The sequence below is a fragment of the Capra hircus genome, chromosome 16, assembly GCF_001704415.2.
Source record: "Capra hircus breed San Clemente chromosome 16, ASM170441v1, whole genome shotgun sequence".
NCBI classification, from domain to species: domain Eukaryota; kingdom Metazoa; phylum Chordata; class Mammalia; order Artiodactyla; family Bovidae; genus Capra; species Capra hircus.
In genome coordinates, this window is record NC_030823.1 from 23,737,079 (window position 1) to 23,759,770 (window position 22,692).

At 44.4% G+C, this 22,692-nt stretch overlaps 1 protein-coding gene across 1 annotated transcript in view; it reads right to left on the reverse strand.

Annotated features, from left to right (window-relative positions):
• The window catches only part of DUSP10 (dual specificity phosphatase 10), a 40,456-nt gene extending 18,572 nt beyond the window's left edge, over window positions 1-21,884 (reverse strand). The window contains exons 1-2 of the mRNA XM_005690488.3: window positions 21,689-21,884; window positions 18,474-19,327 (exon numbers count right to left, since the gene is read on the reverse strand). Of these exons, the coding sequence (XP_005690545.1) occupies window positions 18,474-19,284 (811 nt within the window). The 5' untranslated portion in view covers window positions 19,285-19,327; window positions 21,689-21,884. The remainder of the gene's footprint in view (window positions 1-18,473; window positions 19,328-21,688) is intronic.

Here is a 22,692-nt window from a genome sequence, read left to right on the forward strand (position 1 = left end):
CTTATCTGAAATCACATGTTAATTTCTTCCCTTGTTTATTGTTATTATTAAAGTGTGGATCCCAACAAAGCCGAGCTGTTGTGCATCTTAGAGGAAACACAGCATCACTGCCCTGTGGCTCAGGTGGCCTCTGCACTTTCCAGCAGCATGATCTCAGCAAAGTTCCTTAGCCTCCTTGTACCCAAGCTTCCTCATTTGCAAAACTGGGCTAATAACAGTTCCAGCAGGCAACAATAGAGTCACTTCAAGGATTTAATGAACTAATACTGGGAGTTATTCATAGAAATTGGAAGTATGCACTGTTTAGCACCTAGAGCCATACCTGATTTTTTTATAGTAGATACTCATTGAATGTTTCTAGAGTTTAAAGAAGAGACACATTAGTTGTGATAGGAAATGTCACTGAGGGTGGAAGAGTAACTTGTTTGAAGTCAGTACACCTGAATTCCAATTCCATCTCTGCCAATTACTAGCTGGGCGTCCTTATACTGTAACTTCTCTGAGTGTCAGTTACAGGTAAATAGCTATTCCTAACTTATATCTCAGACTTCCCAGGTGGCACAGTGATAAAGAATCTGCCTGCAATGCAGGAGACATGAGTTTGATCCCTGGGTCAGGAAGATCCCCTGGAGAAGGAAATGGCAAACCACTTCAGTGTTCTTGCCTGAGAAGTCCCATGGACAGAGGAGCCTGATGGGCTACACTCCATGGGACCACAAAGAGTCAGACAGGACTTAGCGACTAAATAGCAACAAAACTTACAGCTTCCTTGTAAAGAATAGAAACATTAACTATGAATGACAGAATTTCTTGACACATTGATTACAAACAATAAGCAGTATGGTTACATATTTATTAAAAATGTTTCTAGATTAAATGAGCTTTGGAATGAGAGGAGAAAGATCCAGTTCATTGTAAAGATGTACTATACATTGCTCGGCATAATGCTAGGAATTTAAAAGATTAAAATGTTTTTAAGAATATATAGTCTCTGAAGATAAATCAAATGAGAGAAAGAAAGAGATGAAGGAAAAATCGAGGAAATGTAGCAAAAGGCCTGGCAGAAGAAACATTTTAAGACTCCTCGAATACCCTGTGATAAACCACATTGGAAAAGAAGATGAAAAAGAAGGTGTGTCTGTCTAGATATAACCGACTCACTTTGCTATACAGCAGAAATCAACACAACATGGCAAATCAGCTATACCTGAATTTAAAAAAAAAACAACCTGAAATGATGCCATCCCATTGAGACCTGTGTAGGACAGGTACAGGGCCAGCCAGGTGAGTTTAGCGTGAGGACACAGAAATCCTGTCACTCTCCCAGACTGGGAAGGAGGGCTGGAAAGGCTCATGGGGAAGAGGTAGCCTGTAGGAGTGACAAACAGCCATGCCTGAGGATGACTGGGGTCAAAGACAAATCATTCCTGGTGGCCTTTAACCTTTTCTCCTCTCTCCATGCCTCCTCATTGGACGTTCTATATAAGCGATGATTAGAAGAGCCATGAACAAGTAGAAGCTTACTTAGGAGGGAGCACTCAGCCTGCGGGATGTCAGGGAACAGGGCGAGAAACCCCCACCCCCACCCCAAGTCTATTTACATACTCATTTATTAAGCATGAAATGTGAGCTGCGGGGGACAGTACTGAGATCTAGTTGGGCCCCCGCCCAGCTAACTGGCTTGCCCAATGAGACAAGCTGAGTTAACAGACAGATGAGTCACACGGTATGAATTCACCAGCCCCAGGGCCATTTCTTCTGCCTCCTGTTGAAGGGACAGAGGCTGGATGTAAAATCAGCAATTCCAGTTCCTCCCATCCCTCCCTCTCAACCTTGCACCTTTGAGCAAGTTACTTAACTCAGCAGACATTTTAAAACATAATCATATCCTAAGAGCTTTTTCTTTAAACACAGGAGTTTCCTCTTCTCTAAAAAAGACTGTTCCAGCCCTGGTTCTCTTACAGGGGTGACATTACTGGTGTTCTTGAAAGACAGAAACAAAGGCCTCAGAGACACTGGTCATCTGGAAGGTGAGGATCTCAGAGACACAGAGTGAGCAGAGAACGCTGTTTTCTGTGTCTTTTTCGTTGGTTCTCACAAACTCTTTCTAACCTTCCTAGAAACTAGAAGGTTAGCTCCCACAGTTGCTGAGAGTGGCAGTTACCTAACTCTCTGCAACCTCAAAGCTGAACAGTTCTAAAGAGCAAGCCCGGCATAGTGGTAGTATGCAGAGTGCCCAGAGCTGGCCCAAGTAGGTAGAAATCAAGTCACTGTGGGCATTTCAAGAGACTTCTTTTCCAATTCTAGAAGAGTCTTTGTTTCACACCTTGTTTTCATTGGTAAAGGAATCTCCCCTTGCAGTAACTACACAGCTTAAGTTTGTCTTTTCTTAGAAATGAGACTTCTAGGGCAGCCCCAAGATGCCCTTGTAGGAGTCCACTTTCTAGGAGCTGGTGACCTAAGAGGGCCTTCAGGAAGAGAGCCAGGCCTCAGCGGTAACAGAAGGGTGACAGTTAGCAGGACCACAGGGAAGACAGTGTCTATTTTAAGAAGGAAGGCGAAACCAAACTGAAAAAGAAAAAGAAAACACATGGAATGATGGTTTAAAAATCCAAACCAAAGCCCCCAAAGAAAAGATCTGAACATAGCATTTAGGAGATGTCAATAGGACACGTATGACAAAAGTGTGATTCAAAACACTGCTGCTGCTGAGTCACTCAGTTGTGTCCAGCTCTTTTGCGATCCCCACGGACTTTAGCCCACCAGGCTCCTCTGTCCATGGGACTCTCTAGGCAAGAATACTGGCAACCCATTTCCTTCTCCAGGGCATCTTCCCGACCCAGGGATCAAATCCAAATCTCCTGCATTGGCAGGTGGATTCTTTACTACTGAGCCTGGGAAGCCCCAGACATCGCAAACTACTTAAAAAACAACAACAACAATAACAACAACTACAAAACACTCCTACCTATGTTATCACCCTACAATAGTTTCCAGTAAGGAACTTAATCCCAACACCAATATTTAAAAATCTCTGGTATCAAAGTGATAGGTAATGTATATGTCATCACCCTTTACATGGTATTGTTGGACATGAAGAAGCAGAGGGACCCCAAGAATTGCAGGCTGGAAGGTTGCTGGGCATGGTGGTATCAGAGGCTACCCTGTCTCAGGGCCAAGTCTCGTGGTCAACAGCAGTTGCCGGAAGGCTGAGTCATTTCACAAGCCTAGAGTATAACTGGCCACTGTCACCTGAGATGTGGGGTTAGAGAAACAAGCAAGTTAAGCTACAGTACTCTGTTTTCCTGGACACCGTACCCCTAAAACAGACATCTCGATGGAAAGCAGTCTATTCTTATAAAACCACAGTGTAACTCCCCCTAACAACACAGAGTCAATATAGACTCCACAAGTTAAGGGCATGGAACCCAACAAGACTGTCCCTTACTTCTGATGCCAGCCACAAGCCCAGGGGTTCCCAGGCCACCTGCACTTCTGACCAATCAGCTTAAAATTCTTGGCTTCCCACACCACTCCCCCCTCAGGTCGGATAATTCACGAAATGGCTCACAGAATGCAGGCAAGAGCTTGATGGTTTTATTACAAAGGATACATATCAGGACCAGCCAAGTGAAGAGATACCCAGAGAAAGAGCTGAGAGGGTCCAGAACAAGGACCTTCAGTGTCCCATGGACTCATCAGCCTTCCACTGTGTTCATGAATCAGAAAGCTGAATGCAGCTCTGGAGTTGAGTTTTCATTAGGGATTCACTACTAGGCCCCACTGAGTGAGCCAGTCACATGACTGAACTCAATCTCCAGCCCCCATTTCTTCCTGGGGAGAGCTCAAACTGCATACAGAATCCCTACCCTATAATCACATTGCTTTACACTGGCTTTGCAGTAAGAATTTGACTTTCTGCTGTGTGACTTTGGCAATTTACCTAACCTCTTTGAGCCTCAGTTTCCTCATCTAAAAAGTAGAGATAATAATGCTGTTATCACTACACAGAGATCAGCACTATTCCATAGAAGTATGATACCAGTTACTACGTAACAAATCTTTTTTCTCATAGCTGTATTTTTAAAAAGGAAAAAGAAATCAGTAGAATTAACATTAATTGTATATTTTACTTAGCTCAACGTGTCCAGAATAGTATCATTCCAATGTATAATCTACAGTAAAACAATGATCAATGCAATATCTTAAATGCTTTTTATGCAAAGTCTTTGAAATCCAGCATGTATCTTACACACACAGCACACCTCAGTTTGGACTCACCTCATTTCAAGTCCCATGTGGCTCATGGCTATCATATTGAGCCACCGCTGCAGATGAGATGACTATTGCTATCCTCATTAAATGAGTTAATGCTGAGTGTCCATTTTTCAAATGTTAACTAAACTATATGTGTGCACATACACACACACAGAGTGACCAAGGACTACACCCTAAGGTGGTCTAAGCCCGGTGTCGGGCAACTCCCATGCAACATCAAATATCCTCCATCTTCTCCCGAAAAGAAAACCTTTAGCTTGGAGGAGAGAGGCTGTTGGGTGAATCATCTACTGTGTGTCCTTGTATTCCCAAACTCCATCTCCCCAGCCCACATTTGCCCTTGGCAAAATCAAGTAGCCGTGGACAATAGCTTTTGATGAGAAAAGAAGCCCTGAAAGCAGCCACATGGGGAGTCTCAAACTCTGAATAGCTGGGAGGTGGGGAGGAAGAAAATTATGGGGGCGGGGGTCTGTGGCTCATGAAGTCACTGAGTAGCCCCTCTGCTCCCCTCAGGCCATCTCCCAGAGTCACTGCTTAGACCTCAGCAAGTGTACTTGCCAATCACCGCACTCTTCAGTCCCTAGAAAATGCTCTGCATTGTAAATGCAAAAGAATGTCATGAGTAGGAGATTGATTTCAAGGCGATTATTTAGGCAGCTTTGTAGGATCTGATTTCTCAGGACCCAAAACATAATCAAAGTTTTTCTTTGTTTTTTTTTTTTTTTTTTAGATGTAGATATTAATAAGAAAAGGGCTTCCTAGGTGGTACTAATGGTAAAGAATTCACCTGCCTATGAAGGAGATGCAAGAGACACAGTTTCGATCCCTGGGTCCAGAAGGTCCCCTGGAATAGGAAATGGCAACCCACTTCAGAATTCATGCCTGGAGAATCCTATGGGCAGAGGAATCTGGTGGGCTACAGTCCACGGGGCCACAAAGAGTTGGCCACCACTGAGTGACTGAGGACATACCACATTATTAAGAAAGCCCTGTCTTTGAATAGTGGTACCCCACATTCAGCCTCTCCCAACCTTTATAACAACGCTCCCCATCACCCTGGCATTCATCCAATTCAGTCAGTTCTCACTGGAGTGGCACAGAAGTTCCAAGCCATCCTTAAGTTAGGAATGAAGAGATTCACCTAATAAGGGCAGACAAATGCATTTTTACATAATATGCAAGATTAATTATAATAAACTCAATCCAATTCACATACTTTATCAAGAAAGACAAGCTAATTATCTGTCAGAGAATTAGCTCCTATTTAAAGGGCATTTTACCTTAATTTGGCAAACGAACTAATGGGAATTGTCTTTCCATCCTGATGTATTTCTTTACCTGCTTAAGCACTCAAAAGACTTCCAAGCTGCACTAAAACCCCAGGGTTTTAAAAAATAGGAGAAAGAGGCAGGGGCACAAACACTTAATAGCTTCTCACAAAATCTAACTCTTTCTGTTGTTATTTGCAAGGATATTCCTTTTAAAATGTCTTATCAATAGCATCAAACTGCTATCTGATTCAGTGACTCAGATTTCTGAAACGGAGCTGGTGTTGGTCCTGCCAGATCATTCACGTCCACAATAGTTTCTGGTTTTTAATAGTATTGACTGGCTGCCTCTATACTCCCTTACTCTGCCCACCAACGCAGAAATTGGAGATTTACAGTACATGCCTTAGGGCACCTGTGTGGCACACACAGAATTTGTGGAAAGACCTTGTGATGAAAGATAAAGACTTCCCTACAAACGAATAACTTTAACAGGCAGTTGGAGCTTATTTTTGAAGAGACACACAGGAATGAAAAAATGAAGGAGGATTAAAGGGAAAAAAGAAACTCAAGGTGACTGGCCCGGAGCTTCCATTCCTAAATGGAAAAGTGGAGAAACTCCCAAACAGGGGGTTCCCTTCAGAGATTTCTCTTATAATATCAAACATCAGGGAATAATCTTAACTTCATGAGTATGCAAACGAATTAAGTAAAAAGTGATACAACTATCAAATAAGACACGTTATAACATTCAAAGAGAAACTGTGATGACTATACAGGAAGAAAAAGCATATGCAATATAAAGTGAAAACGAATTTCAGTTTCTGTCTGAAAAACTCTGCAAAATATGCACATATATGGGTAAGGAATGCAGAGAATATGTAAAAGTGAAACTAGGCCAGTCCGGGGGATTAGCGTGTCATCTAATTTTTCTTTCTAAAATTTTCTTAATAGTCCAACAGTGGGTATATAATTGAGTCCTTGCTAAGACTTAATTTTATAAGATTTCCTTACATAGAAATAGTATATAATTTTCCAGAGTAGCACTGATTCAGAAAAAAGTCCTGATGTAGTTACCTATCCACCCCACTAGAAAGGCTGGGTTTTTCCAAACCTTTAAACATAAAAAAAATTTGCCAAGCATCAAAGTGTCATTTCTACTTACATTCACCAGTGGCAATGTCAATTCATTTGACTGAATGTATTACTTATATATCCCTTGGAGATGAGATTTTATTACAGATATATGGTATTATAATTATGATACATTGGTAACAAATGTTAGCAACTATGTGTCCGGCATTGTTCATATATATATATATATTATCTAATTTAACCTCAAAGAATGCCATGAGAAAATTGTCATTCCCCTCTCTAGTTTATGGAAAAGAAAACTGAGGCACACCAAATTTATTTCACTCAACTTCATGCTGCTAATAAGTGGCAAAGTTGAGATTCAGACTCAGCAGGCTGACTCTAGAATCTGTGCTGTTAACTTACTATTAATATATTCCTTCTGCTAGAAAAGATGCAAATTTCTAATAGGAAAGCTGAATACAAATGCAAATCAGCCAATCAATTCACTGAAAAGTCACTTAATCAGCTCCTTACAAAGGGGAAGGGAAGGAAAACAGGAAGCAACCTGGCCAAACACGTGAACCCACAAAATTTGCTTATTTAGTAACAACTCAAATGCAAACCAAAGCATTATACTCCCACTGGGATTTAAAGGACAATTACTAAACGGAGAGTTAGGAAATATGGATTCTATGCCAGTGCTGCTACCAACTACGTTCTCTTGGGTAAGTAATTAGTTTCCATAACTGTAAAATGGGACAGTGTAAAAAAATGTTCAGTAATTCTGCCTGAATGAATACTACTTCAAGCACATGGTTCCCAGGGGTCCACTCTGCCACCCTTCAAGGATGTTATTTATGCTTTTTCTGGAGTCTGTCCCTGTCACACTTTCAGGCTACCTGAGCTGTATTTATAAGCTTAGATTATAGAACAGAAGAAGAAAGATAAAGAAAGAAGAGGAAAACAATAAATAGTAAATAGTTTGATAAGATTCTTATTCACTAGTCTCAGAGAATTCACTTCCCAGGGGTAATGATAACAACAAGAAATTCTTTACGCCCTTGAGGGGGGAGAAGAACATAGTTAATATTATTATCCATATTAATAGAACAGATAATGAATATAAAACATAAATAATCAAATACTTGTCGAGTCTTTGGGATATCGTCATATATACCTATCAAACATGCTTTCTTACTCACTATGTGTAATTTCATACTTGTCTTCCTTCTTCCTTATCTATTCCCAACTCTAGAAAGTGAGTACATTCATATGGACGAAAGAAGGAAGCCTCATCCTCAAATCCACAGGCTACTAGAAGAATGCACTCTAAACTTCTCTGTGTTGAAAATACACAGAGCAGAAGCTTCAGAACGCTGTGCCCAGCAGTCTCTACCACGTACAGCTGAGTGACCTTGGACAAGTGTCTGGACCTCTCTGAGTCTCAGTCACTCATATGTAGAGTGCAGTCTTATCACGAGAAACAGTGCTTCCATGTCAGAGTCTACTAGATAGCAAACATTTCATAAATGCTACAAATAATCATTGCAGTTTTCAAATATTTCTTTCATTGATTGGTTGCTCTAGTTAGAAACCTCTGCCGTGACCAAAATTTGAAGTTTCCCAAAGCTGGGATATAATTCAGGATGAGGTCACTGAGCAGCCAGCTCCTCTCTGAGGACATAGTCAGCCACTCTGAGCGCTGGAATTTTCAGTTGAGGAAATACAAGAAAATGTGGAGGGAGGCGCAGATATTGTAGCCAAGGACACTTCATAGATAAAGCACAGTTAAAGGGACCCTAAGGAATGAGAGCTATAGCTCGCTTGTAAATAAACATGTGGCCAGCCTGGAAAGAACTGAGCCTTTGAAATCCTTAAAACTGGGTTTCAGTTCTCATTCTGAAACTCACTGGTTAATAATAGGGGCAGAGGAGGGTACTGAATCTCCTCCTCTGATTCTCCCTCCGTAAAACTAGGAATCTAAAACCTCTCTCAGGAAGCTGTGCTGGGAACTAAGATGCTGATGTGATAGCCCAATGCCCAGCACATAGAAAGCTTTCAGTCACTTTCCGCACCCACCCACCAAACTATCTGGAAAATAATTTTCTAATTTCAGGGATGATAGGATGGTCAGTTATATGTGATTAAATAGTGTTCTCCTGTCAGAGTAAAATATCACTCCATGAGAATCATCAGACTATTCTTATAGATCTTACCATAAAAATATGTTTTTTAATAAGAAATACAAGGCCCAAGAAGATGTCCTGGATCCCTTCAAGGAAGCCCCTTTGAGAAGACTGTCTTGTCTTATTATTTTAAGCGGGACACAGACATGTCAGAGCTAATGACAGTAATTCACGGCCTTGGAAACTGGAACCCAGGACTCCAGTCGAGGAGCCTGAGGATCCGGTCTCTGACTCTGACAGCACCCCCTACCCTCACAGCATTCTCTTTCCTCTGCACCCCTGTGCCTCCTTCCTTTCCTCCCAATCTGCTTTTTCTTTCCTGTCTGCCAGGAGCAACAGCTGGTAATATTTAGCCCAGTGGTAGCAAACCCCAGGGCCACAGTTCAAAGAATGTGGGATTATTTCTCCCATAGCATAAGCACCGAGTACTCAAGAACTGGACACTAATGTTCTGCCCAAAGTGGTGACCGCCTCCTTAGCCAGGGACACAAAGTAAGCTTACATGAGCTCACATCATAAGGGGAAAAGCTTACACTCCTCAAAGGGAGGACGGCCTGACAGTGCCCCCTGCATCGGGTGGCTCCGTCTATTTACTTAATTGAGAATCGGGCAACAGATGCCTGACGGGAGTCCGCTGGAAAGTAGAAAGGCCAAACCATACCCTTTCTTGAAGAACTCTGAGAGAGTTTAGCTTGATTTCGATGGCTGTGAAATACCAGTCTTGGGGAGGGGTGGTAAAAGAAAGATAAGTAGACTTCTATCACAAATTAAACATCATGGCAATATGGATAATTTAATGAATCCATAAAACCTTTATTCCTGTTAGTGACCTAGAGGCAGAGCATGGGGTAGCAGACTTTATCGTATATGAAAATACCAGGCTGCACAGCTCATTTCTGTATCCAAAAGCATAGGCTCAAGCTTGTTTTCCATTTAAGTTACATAAAATATGGGTCTTGTTGGGGTGTGGACGGGAAAAAATATATATATACATATATATAATGTATTTATAAATAAATGCTTATATTTACATAAATATAGATATATTTCCCAACTTTAAGTAATAATAGATTATACAGATTTAAGCTGAAAAAACAAGATGCTGAGACTTTCCTCCTTACTTATGCATAAAAGCATCTAGAATCAAGGACTTCATAATTAGAAAAGATACTACATCAACATGAATATAAAATGTATATTGAAATACTCTACAATAAAATTCAGACTGTGGTTCACACTCACTTTTTTCTTCCCTCCCATTTTTCTAATTAGTAAGGTTACAGGTCATGGATCTGTAGCCACAGAAAATCTGTGCAAGAGGGACCCACACAGTTTAGGGGAAATAGCACAGGCTTCAAAACAAGAAATGCTTGTGTTTTTATCGAAGCCCTGTCCCTTAGAGTGGGCTTCCCTGATAGCTCAGTTGGTCCCTTAGAGTAGTTTTTAATTGTACTTGGAAACTCTTTTTCTTTTTTTTTTTTCCTAAGCAGGCCAAAACCTTGTCTCTGAAATACCATTTACAATGTTTGTTTGCTTTGCATGCCCTCTTTTCATAGAGAGCTTGCAGGAAAAAATAAACACAGGTCTTATTCCTATCAGCAACATGTCCCAAATTAGTGAGGTTCAAATGACACAGTTCCACTCCAGTGCACAGAGGAAGCCTGTCAGCCCTGAGCTTCTTGAGACAGAGTATGTGCATTTCCTTTTTTGATAAAAACAAACAAAAAATAATAATAATAATTTTTTTGGATCAAGACTTTGGAAAGAAATTGTGTTGGCCCAAGGAGATATGCTTAGAAAAGGCCAGACTCTATCTTGAAAGGGAAAAATAAAGGAGAAAAAAGCCAAAGGTCACACAAACATGGATTTCCCAGGAGAATGATATTTCCTCCAGATAAACTGTTCCCTAAACAAGATTTTGCTGCAGAAGAGAATGAAGAATCCACACAGGTACCTGAGCTGCAAGGTGCAATGGATTTGGAATATTAGCCTGGTCCACACAAGCTCTCATTCTAACATTCAAATTATCCTAGTTATGATGGCAGATGCCTTAGCCTAAAGACCAGTGATGAGCACGTAGAAGGCATTCAATGATATCTGATGAACAATCACTTTGCTGTATAGCAGTAATTAATGCAACACTGTATTGTAAATCAACTATACTTCAATGAAAAAAAAAAAAAGAAAAATTTTAAAAGGGACTGAATCTCCCATACCCACAAGGGTTTAATATCCATGGAAACCAACCAATACGTAAGTCCTTAGACATCTAGGTACAGGGGTGTATTTTGATAATTGTTTTGTAGCTCTTCCTGAAACCATTAAATTCCCTAGAAGATGGGATCAAATAATCATTAATATTGTTACATATTTCTAGGACCCAGGTAAATATCAGGACCATGAGCTTGCTGGTTTCAAAATATCTTAGACTTAAGTCCTTATACTTTCGGACTGAAATCCCAAAATGCAAGAACAAAGGTAGCAATACTCAAAATGATTGATTGTGTCACTGTTCATTTGCTAAGTTATGTCCAAATCTGTGACCCCATGGACTGCAGCGCACCAGGCTTCCCCGTCCTTCACTATCTTCCTGAGTTTGCTCAAACTCATGTCCGCTGAGTCAGTGACGCCATCCAACCATCTCATTCTTGATTAAACATATTATTTTAGGGACTTCCCTGGCAGTGCAGTGGTTAAGACTTTGCCTTCCAATGCAGGGTACCTGGGTTTGACTTCTGGTGGAGGAGCTAAGACCCCACAGGCCTTGAGGTCAAAGAAACAAAACATAGAAAATGAACTTATGGTTGTCAAGGGGAAGGGATAATTAAGGACTTTAGGAAGGTCATGTACACATTGCTGTATTTAAAATGAATAATCAACATGGACCTATTGTACAGCACGTGGAACTCTGCTCAATGTAATGTGCCAGCCTGGATGGGAGGGGAGTTTGGAGGAGAATGATACATGTATATGTATGGCTGAGTCCCTTCACTGTTCACCTGAAACTACTACAACATTGTTAATTGGCTAAATTGGCTAGACCCCAATACAAAATAAAAAATTAAAGTTTTGGGGAAAAAAAATACATAGTGAACTTAATAAACAAGATGGATGGGTTAAAAAAATTAGAAGCAATAGTGTAACAAATTCAATAAAGATTTTAAAACAGATATATCTTTAAAATTATGTATGTATTATTTTATACAGACACACACACACACAATCAACCTATCGACCTGGAAAGACCTATTTTTGCACTAAGGCTCTGAAATTAATCATGCATGTGACCTTGGACGAGCAATAAACCTCTCTAGGCCCCAATTCCGCAACTGCATAATAAGACGATGAGATCGATGGTGTCCCAGTTCACTACGTGTTTGAATCACCTGGGAGCTTTTAAAAGTCTTGATACTTCAGCTGGACCCCAGACCAATTTAATCAGAATCACTGGGGGTGGGAACAGAGCATCCCAGGCTTTAAGTTGCCTCAGATGATTTCAAGGTGCAGCCTGCAGTGCAGGTTCCTGGACTAGTGACCTCTAAGCCTCCTTCCTCTTCTATAACCTGGGATTCTCGAGTTCAGAAGAGGTGAGATGACTTCTCCTCGGCTTCTCCTGGGATGAGAACTGCTGCCGCTCTTGTGTCCTGTAGCTGCTTGAACCAAATTGCTTCGGAACTGCAAACCAACACATTACTATGCCCAAACTAGTGCTCCCCAGAGATGCTGGGCCAGGCATAGTCTGGTCGGTGCTAACACTAGAATAAAGGAAGCAGGGCCAGCTCCTGGTCAGAGGTTAATGCCAGCTCCTGAGAGCAGGAACACCACAAGGCTATGTCTAGAGAATGTTTCGGTTCCTATAATTTTGCCAAATCTCCCTTCCTCTACCCTGCTTTTTCTCATCTAAAAGGAGTTTCCTGAACTTGTCCTTGACAAGCCAGATGATTAACTTAACTGATCTGAATGGGTGAGAACAGTGGTTCCTACTTAACATGCTCTCTAGGGCTGTGCTTGGAGAAGGCAATGGCACCCCACTCCAGTACTCTTGCCTGGAAAATCCCATGGACGGAGGAGCCTGGTAGGCTGCAGTCCATGGGGTCGCTGGGAGTTGGACACGACTGAGCAACTTCACTTTCACTTTTCACTTTCATGCATTGGAGAAGGAAATGGTAACCCACTCCAGTGTTCTTGCCTGGAGAATCCCAGGGACAGGGGAGCCTGGTGGGCTGCCATCTATGGGGTCGCACAGAGTCGGACACAACTGAAGCGACTTAGCAGCAGCAGCAGCTAGGGCTGTGCTTAGAAAGGGCACATCCCTTCTTCCCATCCCGCTGCCCCCTCACCCAGTCTCATGGATGAGATTCTGAAAGGGCGTGGGGGTAGTGGGGCAGAGCCCAGGTGCCTAATTTACTGACAGCTATCTATGTGCCAGACACTCTATTTACATCGTCTTTCATCCTTGATGTTGGAATTATCCCTGTTTTACAGTGAAGAGAAACGGGCTTGGAGTGGTAACCTGAGTTGCCTAAGGACATCTCCAGTTGGTCAGTGGCAAAGTCCCGATTGGAGCTCAGGTGAAAGTGAGCTAAACTCTGCTGAACACACAGTGAATAACTTTTCACTTACATTTTAATTAGGAAGCAGCACAGTATATCCAAAAGCTTAAGGAAGATACAGGCAACTCGGAACCAGCTCGCGGGAAGGTTAAAGACTCACTGAAAGAAATGAGCAGGCCTTTCCATGAATTCCCTCCTTTTCCCTGGCCTTTCATCTCATCAAAACGCAAAGCTTCGAGAACTTTTCAAAATGAAGTATACTCCCCACTCCTTCCACCTCCCCTTTTATAGTCAGACTACAATCCTTATTCCAAAAATAAATCAGCATGATGAGAGGCCAGAAAAAGCAAAGCTTAATAGTTTTATACTTTCATTATTTAGTTAAGGGACATTCGTTGGACAGATTTATCATCACATTTTTACAAATTCCCCACTGAATAAATAATTCTAGGATATGCCGAAATTACTCTGGCCTTCTGACCCAACATGTCTTTGTAATTACTTGGCACTCCAACTGTATGCTACTTAAATTAGGTAACAGTCATCAAGTTATTTTTAGGCCATAGCAACACACACACACACACACACACACACACACACGGCTATACCTAACTTGTTATTTGCACTCCTTTGGAAGAGAGGCCAAAACTGCAGTTTTACTGACACCATCATTTCTGTTCAACCAACAGTAATACTACTGGGCTACACAGAGGGAGAGTTCACTCTGTATGAGGAACTGTGCTAGACACTTTGTACATATTAATTCATTTACTACCTAAACGACCACCAGGAGACTGCTGCTGTTACATCCTTTTTGAAAATAAGGAAAATAAGGAAGTAAGGGAATTAGCCTTTGGCCAAGGGCACATAGCTAGCAAGGCATGAGCCAAGACGCTCCGACAGGCTGGCCCCCTGCTCCTGCCTGAATCTCTTCCCCATTTGCTACACGGCTAAGATTCAGTATGTCTGGATGTTAAACAGAAGCTCGGAATCACAACACTAAACCTGTGAAAATAGATTATGCCTTTGTTTCACATATCTTAAAAAAACAATCCTAACATCCCTGACAGACAAGAGGAAGACTTTTGTTTCTCCCACAAAACAATGCAGAAGAGAAAACATATTTCCTCAGAGTCTCTGATGTCTAAGCACAGCCTTTCACTTTGTCATCAGACTCAGTACTGCCTACAAGTATTGACTTCAGAGCCCTTTGTGACTATGGGAGGATGTACCATCTTTGTTGCTCACTTCAGGAGTTTTGATGGAAAGTTCCCTAGCATAAAAAGTTACCTCTCTCTGTGATCAGATTTTTGCTACTGAATCAGCTTCCTGAAGTGGTACTCACTCATCCCCTGCCAGCCCTGCCCCCAATAAATACCACTGACTCAGAGGCAGACCTGTCAGTCACTCTTTGTTTCGTGACAGCACAGAGCAAGTACAGGTATGGGACCCGATAGACTCCTGTGGAAGAGAACGCTATAGATCCCTTCCAGTCTGGGGGAGTGGGTGGGTGTTGGTGGGGTAGTGGGCGCTGCCCTATAGATTCAACAGTAGCCAGTTAGTCAAAATGGAATTCCAAGCTTGAAAAAGTCAACAACAGGGACATGACACCAATATTTAGGAGTGAAAATGTTGTTTGTACAGTACTGTAAAATATCCCCATCTTTTCTTAATTTGAAAGCATTGTTTAAACATGAAACATACTGAAATATAGTCAAACATTATCTATATTCTAATATATTTCAACAACCAATAAAGGAAGCGAAAAGCAGAGAGGGAAAACATTAACAATTGTTTAATCTGGGTACTAGGTATATGGTGATCATGATACTCTTTTCTAGGTTTCTCTGTATTTGAAAGCTTTCATAATAAAAGTTTTAAAGACACAGATTGTCTTTAAAGAGGAGGTGATAATAGACTATCCATTCCTACATAGGTAAATGACAAATGACTTCCCTGAACCCAGCCTTGCTGAAAAGAAAGGGAACCTTACAAACATCATAGGAAAGGTGGTAGCTCTCATTATGGAAAACCCAGAATCATCTAGCCTCCTTATTCAGCTGGGTGCAAAATCACATTAAAAATCAACTTTGTGTAAAACAGATTATAATTCTTTCAAAGCCTTTGCAAGTCTCTACACATGTATCCACTTGACTATGGTTTACCAGGTGGAGTAGAAGCACAGATCTGATGCCATTTCTTCTTTGGAGGATGAGAATAAAATACAAATTCAGACAAAGGTCCCAATGGGGAGGGGAATGTAAATTAGAACAGTCCCTTCATCCCCGGGGCTTCTGCACCTCTGATCCATTTCTTCCCAACCTGACACAGCATTACTAAAACAGTGTCTGAGCAGCCGCTCTACTTGACAGGCAGCACCAAACATGGAGAGCATGGCAGTGAAACAGGGGGACGTAAAACTTGGACAGGGACGGCAGCAACCAGTGTTTACAAACAGAAACCAGAGCGTCAGATGGGTCAGCCATAAATTAACCCGGGATTGTACTGAAATCTCTGAAAATAAACTCCCGAAGCCTTAGAAGCATCTACCCCAGATGCTAACCAACCCCCACGCCTACCCCCACCACATCTTCCTGAGAAAACCACTCCTTCCAAAATGGTACCGCTACTACTCTTGCTAAAATAAAATCTTACATCACCAAGGGTGGAGATTACTAAAATAAACCTCAGCAGAAAAGCCAGATCAGAATGGTCTGATAGACCCACTCAAGAACTTAGGCGAAGTTTGCTGGCCATGCCTTCTCAGAGGTATCCACCCCATTTTCACCTCAGTGGTGTTAGGGTATTAACTTTTGGTGTACCCAGATGAAAGGGCAGCTAGAGGGGCATTCTAATATTGATCTCTTTCCCTTCTGTACCATCATGGTCCCAATTTTAGGCCATTCCCCCCCCCCAAAGAGACCAAAATCACAATGACAAAAATAATAGAGTACATTACAGACCCTTCTGCTCCCAAACTACATATCTTCAACAAAATCCCCAGATATTTGAAGAAAGAGCTCAAACTACAAATAATACAACCTCTACCACCAGGCAACTTCCAGATCGACCGCCTCTGTGTCTCACCAACCCGAAAATGATGAGCCCTGTTGGTGGTGGTGGCGGCAGGCGCCCAGCGGTGACATCAGCAGCATGCCTGGCCCCGCCCCATTAAGGCAACCTTACTGACACCGAGGAACAAGCCCAGGCTGCCTGGGCTCTCAGCTGCATCCACAGGAAATGGGGAGAGGAACCCCATCAGCAACACCTAGGAGATTCATTTCCCAGCAACTGACAAGCCACCCATGTACACAATAATGCCCACTCCAAAGTAGAAAGTAGAATCTACAGCTCCTCCTTAACACTCTCAATGTTTAAGTCCAAGGTCATCTTCATGTGGATTATTTGATGCCTGTTCTTAGATCATTAGGACACAAAAGGCCTGCCTTCCCTCATTGGGCATCTACTCTACATGAGCGAGAGACCACCCTGAAGATCACTCCATTGGTTCTCCACTTCTTGGCTCCCCAATACAAACAAATGAGAAGTCTGTAGAGGGTATTTTCTCTTCTGAAAAAGATGAGACAAGCCAGGATCACAGAGACAGAACGCTAGCTGGGTAAACCTACTGGGAATTACTCAAAGTCAGCCAAACAAGAATACAAAACGACAAAATACAAGGATACACAGAGGAAATATGAGCATATCAACAACCACAAGAAAACCCATCAAAAACAACATAAAATGCCTGGGTGCTGCTGGAACACTCTGGATGTAACTTCCATGATGTTCTCCTTCTCCTAAGAGCCCACCAGCCCTTCCTTAAGGGAAGCTGTACCTTTGTGCTAGTTGAGCCCAATAAGAGTAGGGTCGAGGCCAGTGGGGGTGGGCAGGGGAGATGAGGTCCAAGAAATTCAGAACTAGATTTCTAAGAACATTCCTTAACAAAAGGCAGAATGCGCCACTGGAAGACAAGCAGAATGGCAGAGCTAGCCCACAAAGGAAAACCAGCTGCCTTGCTCATTCCAATGGCCTGTTGCAATTTAAATATGCAAGGTGTTCAAAGGAACCCAGCAATGCTTTTGGTCTACACAGTGCAGGAGACTGGCTGGCAACGTGGCCCAGACTGTGTGCCTTGACTCAACACTCAAGGAAAGAGAAGAAAGAAGAAGACTGTCTCTCACTGCCACCATCACCACCACCACCTGATAGAAAACACTAAAGATGAAGTGCGGTGTACAGGGTCCCAAAGAGTGGCATCCAAGGGCAAAGAGACACATCTGGGAGGGACAGGGGATGCGAACTCCCTCTAGGTTAGGCAACGCTGTGCAGAAAGAGCCCAGAGATGGGTGGGCAATTAATTCCTCCTGCCAGGGCTCAATAACACTGACATCCAGTTATTCACGCTCAGTGTCCTGGGGCAAGTGACCCACCACCCCATCTTGGAAGGAGCTATGATGTCAATGGTTGTCAGGTGACACCAGAAGAAACAGTGTGTTGGAGGGTATTTCATAAAATGACTCTTGGAGTCCCTTGGAGTTTGGGCAAAGGAATGGATGTTTGGGGTGAACTCTCGGAGGGGCCCTAAAATAAGGATCTCTGACCCTTTTTGAAGGTTACTTTCAGAGAGGTGAGAAAGAGGAAGAATTTCCCACAGAAAGAACTGGTACCTGGAGGTTTACTTGCAGTTCACCACAGTTGCGGTTTTCTCTGTTCCATCAGCTTTGGTTAAGTCTGAGAGACAAGAACTTTCCAGCTAGTTTGAATGGAACAGAGTTACCAGAGCAGGCATGACTGCAGATGCCATGTGGTGTCATAGAGCCCCTTTTTAGAAAGATGAGAAAACCATCTCCGAGAGGGGGAAATGACTTGTACAATGCAAATGAGAAGGTGAATTAAAGACCAGAGCCCAAGTCTTCTGGCTTTCAGTTCAAGGTTGCTGGGTTTCTCTCCCAACCCCAAAATAATTAAGAGAGGGCATGGAAGGGAAGACAAGAAGAAGAAAGGCAAGTCTGGTCTTTTGCAGCCAGTGGAAGGAGGAAGCTGGTACTTCTCAGAGAAAACCCAGGGTGAGCCCAGGGCTGTGCTTGGGGAGGGGGCGGGGGCATTACCTTTCAACACCAGAGGTTCTTTGCCTTCTCTCTTCAGAGACTCGAGGACTATGTGGAGTGGCTGGGAGGGTACCACTCGGCTCGGCTCATTGGTATTCTCATCGTAAACTATAATTTCTTTGGAAAAGATCCTCTTGAAAGAGTCCTTGCCTTCCCTACAGGAAATCAAGTCTAAGACAGTGACCTTGCCCTGCTGCAGTCTCCGCCGGCTGATCTTATCGGCGCAGTTAATGTGGACAGCTCCTTGGATGTGACTCTTGTTGTACTCCATGAAGGGCCGGCAGTCAATGATGACAGGGCCCTGGCTTGGCAGGTGACTCTTGCTGCATTTGGTCATCTTCTTGGCCAAGTCATTGGGGTAGATTATTTTGATGCTGGCTAGCTGTTTAGGGGTCCCTGCCACGGGGCTGCCCACCCCACCTGATGGACTTAGAGAGCCTGCATTCTCATTGTTGTTGACCATCTGGCTGGCAGGACAGGTGGTGGAGCTTCCGGTGGCAGTGGTGGCGGGGCCAGCGGCAATGGCCTGGGTTGGGGCCTGATTGTCCTTGTCGTAGGTTGCCACAGTGCAGCAGCTGGCACTGCTGCACCCACAATTCAGGGAGCGGGCAGAGCCGCTGGATGAGGGCATATACGTCAGATTCGCAGCCTTTAGGGACACAACGGTGGTGGCGATGACAGGAGGGTGGCTGGTACTGCCAGGGGCGGTAGAGCCAAGGTAGCTAGAGTCTAAACAAAGGTTGAGATCCTGAGGTCGAACGGGCCTAGACAGTGCCACCACTACCCTGTCGTCTAAAGGAGACGGAGGCATGAGGAGGCTGAAAACTGGCAATTCAAGAAGAACTCAAGACAGTCTGTAAAGAAGGGGAGGGGGGGAAAGAAAGAATAAAGTCATGTGACACAAAAAGCAGTCGAATCCAATCCCTAGGAAAGGACTTTGCATCCCTCTTAGCGAAGTTGTCCTAAGTGCCCAGTATCCTGTCACTCAAAGCTTGACACTCACCACTATGGATTCAAAGAGGATGCACGTCTGAGGACCATCCCCCTCCCCACCCCCTGTCCTTGCTGAGTCTAAGGTTAGATGTAGTCTATGCAAATGTTGATGAACAACCTTTCTTGGACCCACATCCAAGTTCAGCCTTAGAAAAAGTACAAGCACAAAGGATCAGAAAAGCTCAAGATGGAAGGGAAGGTTCTTAAGAGGCTTCTCTTCTGGGCCTCATCTCCAGGGCAGAAATATACTGCAATCATCTGAGAAGGACCCATACGTCCACCCTTGCATACTTTCCATGTAATTCCTTCAGGCACTGCAAAGGCAAAGGAATGACCAAGAGTGCTGGCAAGGCTCATGGGAATATACAGCAGCTAAATATACATCAGGGGCAGATGTCAACTTTCTGCATATCAGAATGAAAGTAGCCCTCTAAGTGAATCTCTTTAATTTTGAGCTATTCTTACTTTTCTTTCTCCCAAGTCCTTTGAAAAGCACAACAAAGTCATATTAAAACCTCCCTTGTTTCCTATTGCCCTCTTATTTATGAAGTAATCTGCATTTCCTCTTTCATTACATACTGGTCCCCTAAAATGAAGGCTCAAGCTAGGGAAGCAGGTCTGAAAACCCTGACCCTGACAGATCCATCCCTCAGATGTCTCCCTTGCCGCACCACCCACTCCACTCCTGCCTTTAAGAAAAGGACCACTTCAACTCTCCATTCTCCTCCTTTCCCTACAGGAACATCCTAGAGCTTCTCTCAGCAGAAGGCAGCCACTATGCATAATCTTTTGATCTCACACAGACGTGCCCCCTCTTCAAGAGGATGGATCCATAAAGAAGACTTCCCAGTGAGAAGTAAAGAGTTGCCCACAGGGGTCTAGGTCCTGTCTCATGAGAGGGTACCTGCAAAGGGACAGTTCCTTCCTCCCCTTGGGGATAGAGGCACTCCATTCCCGGGCCCTGCTGGCTCCTCTCCTACTAGACATACACACAGAGGAGGCACAAAACGCCATGCAAGAGGAGCTCATCTAAACCAACTTTAAGAGATGTCTGGAAAAATGTCATCCAACATCCCTCTACACAGGACTGTCACCATTCTCAGACACAGAGCCAAAATGTCACAGGCAGAATACACACACACACACACACACACACACACACACACACACACACACACACACACACACACACACACACACACACACACACACACACACACACACACACACACACACACACACACACACACACACACACACACACACACACACACACACACACACACACACACACACACACACACACACACACACACACACACACACACACACACACAGGCACGCACCTATCACATCCACAGATCTCCCCGCTGGCCTCAGCTTTCTCTCACCACCTTTGGATGGGCAAGAAGAATCCAACCCCTGTTCTCCCTCCCTTTCTCCTTTCTTCCCTCCCTCCCCCGCCCCTTCCTCCCTTGCGTAGTATTTTTTGAAGAGCGAGTACTATTCCAGAAGCTGTAACTGTTTCCCAGCTGGACCCAGCGGTGAAAAGTCTTTGCTGTTGTGTTACCTGGTAGGGTACGTCCCAGGATCAACAGTCCATTTCCCTTGAGAGGGACGAAGAAGCGTGCTCACGGAGACATAAGCTGGGACCCCCCACCTCCACACAGAGTGCGCGGCGCGCACACACGCTCTCTCTCTCTCTCACACACATACACACACGCACGGAGTGTATAAAGAGACCTGCATCCCTGCAGCAGAGGGTCGGGCATATATATTGCCCGTGAAACCATCCAGACAGCCTAGGAAACCTCCCCGAAAAACACTGAGCTATCCCCCTCCCTCTCTAGTCGCCCTTCCACCTCTAGTTAGCGGCTGGAAAGAAAATTAAGTGGTCAGAGAATGCTGCTTCCCCACTTCGGGGCACTTAACATCCTCCTTCGCAACACAGCGCACTAACAAGTCCCTGGCCTTTAAAACTGCCGCAAAGCATCCCAACAAACCTCATTTTTTCCTTCGCCCCCAATCCAAGTAGACTGCAGAGAGAGTAAACGCACAGGGCGGCGTGAGCCAACAGCGGGAACACTTTAACCTCACCTGCTGTGGCTCCTCCGTAAACATCGCAACACACACACGCGCACACACACACCACATACATACTCACACTCACACCGCCTCAAACCCCTGGACTCTCAGGAGTAGCCACGGTGACTTCCACTTACTTCATAAATAAGTGTAACCCTCCACCATCTGGCGCTCCGCTTCAGCAAGGGATTCGCACATTCAGCCCTCATTCACTAGGCTTCATTGATCTCCAGCAGCAACATAGTTACTTTCTCTTTTGCTACACTGTAAATGTAAGGTTCTGAGGGGGCGGGCCGGCTGCCGACCGACGGCGTGTTGAACCAATAAGAATCCGGAGAAACCTGACCGCTACTTCGCTGCAGCCCGCGGCCAATGGGCACCTGGAGGGGGCGGAGCCGGGGCGTGGCCATGGCTCTTTAAGGAGGGTTTATCCGACGCCGCTCTGGGTCCACTGTGTTATAATACGGACGGTGATGTCATTGGCAACCAATCAAAAACTTAAAAGGGCCAACTGGGGCCCGCGCGGAGCAGCTGCTCTCTATTTACATGTAAACCGAACCCGCAGGATGCAGTTAACCCTTTCCGGGGCTGAATTGTCAATGGGCTGTGTTTGCCGCTCCGCCTAAAACTGGCTCTGCGAACTTGGCGGGATCCCTGTACATCGCCTCACCAAGGGACAGACCACGCTGTTTATTTTCCCTTCTTACTCTGGCTGGCTGATCAACCGTGTTAGAATAACTTTCTAAAGGCAAGAGGCAACGAGAATAATCACTATCCCCAGCTGGAAAAACGGGTTCCCTGAGTCCCTCGAGGTGACCTGATAAACCGAAGATTCACGGACGTCGCCCAGCTACCCGAGCAGGGGGATGAATGTAAGCGCGCGGCCAGGGACATCGCTTCTTCTACAGTCTGAGCCCGGGGCCACGCGCTGGAGGCCTGGGCTCCAGCGGGACTGGCAAGTCTGCCGTCCATCCACCGGCAGTGAGGCCCGCCAGCCTCGCCGCGGCCCGAGTCCTCGGGGTCGCCCCGCTTGCTCCGCGCCGCCAGAAAGCATCGACCGCCCGCCCGCAGATGTCGCTGCCCCTCCGGCTGCCCTACTGCTGCCCGGCGCGGCTGTGGCGCGGCGCCCTGTGGCTCGCCT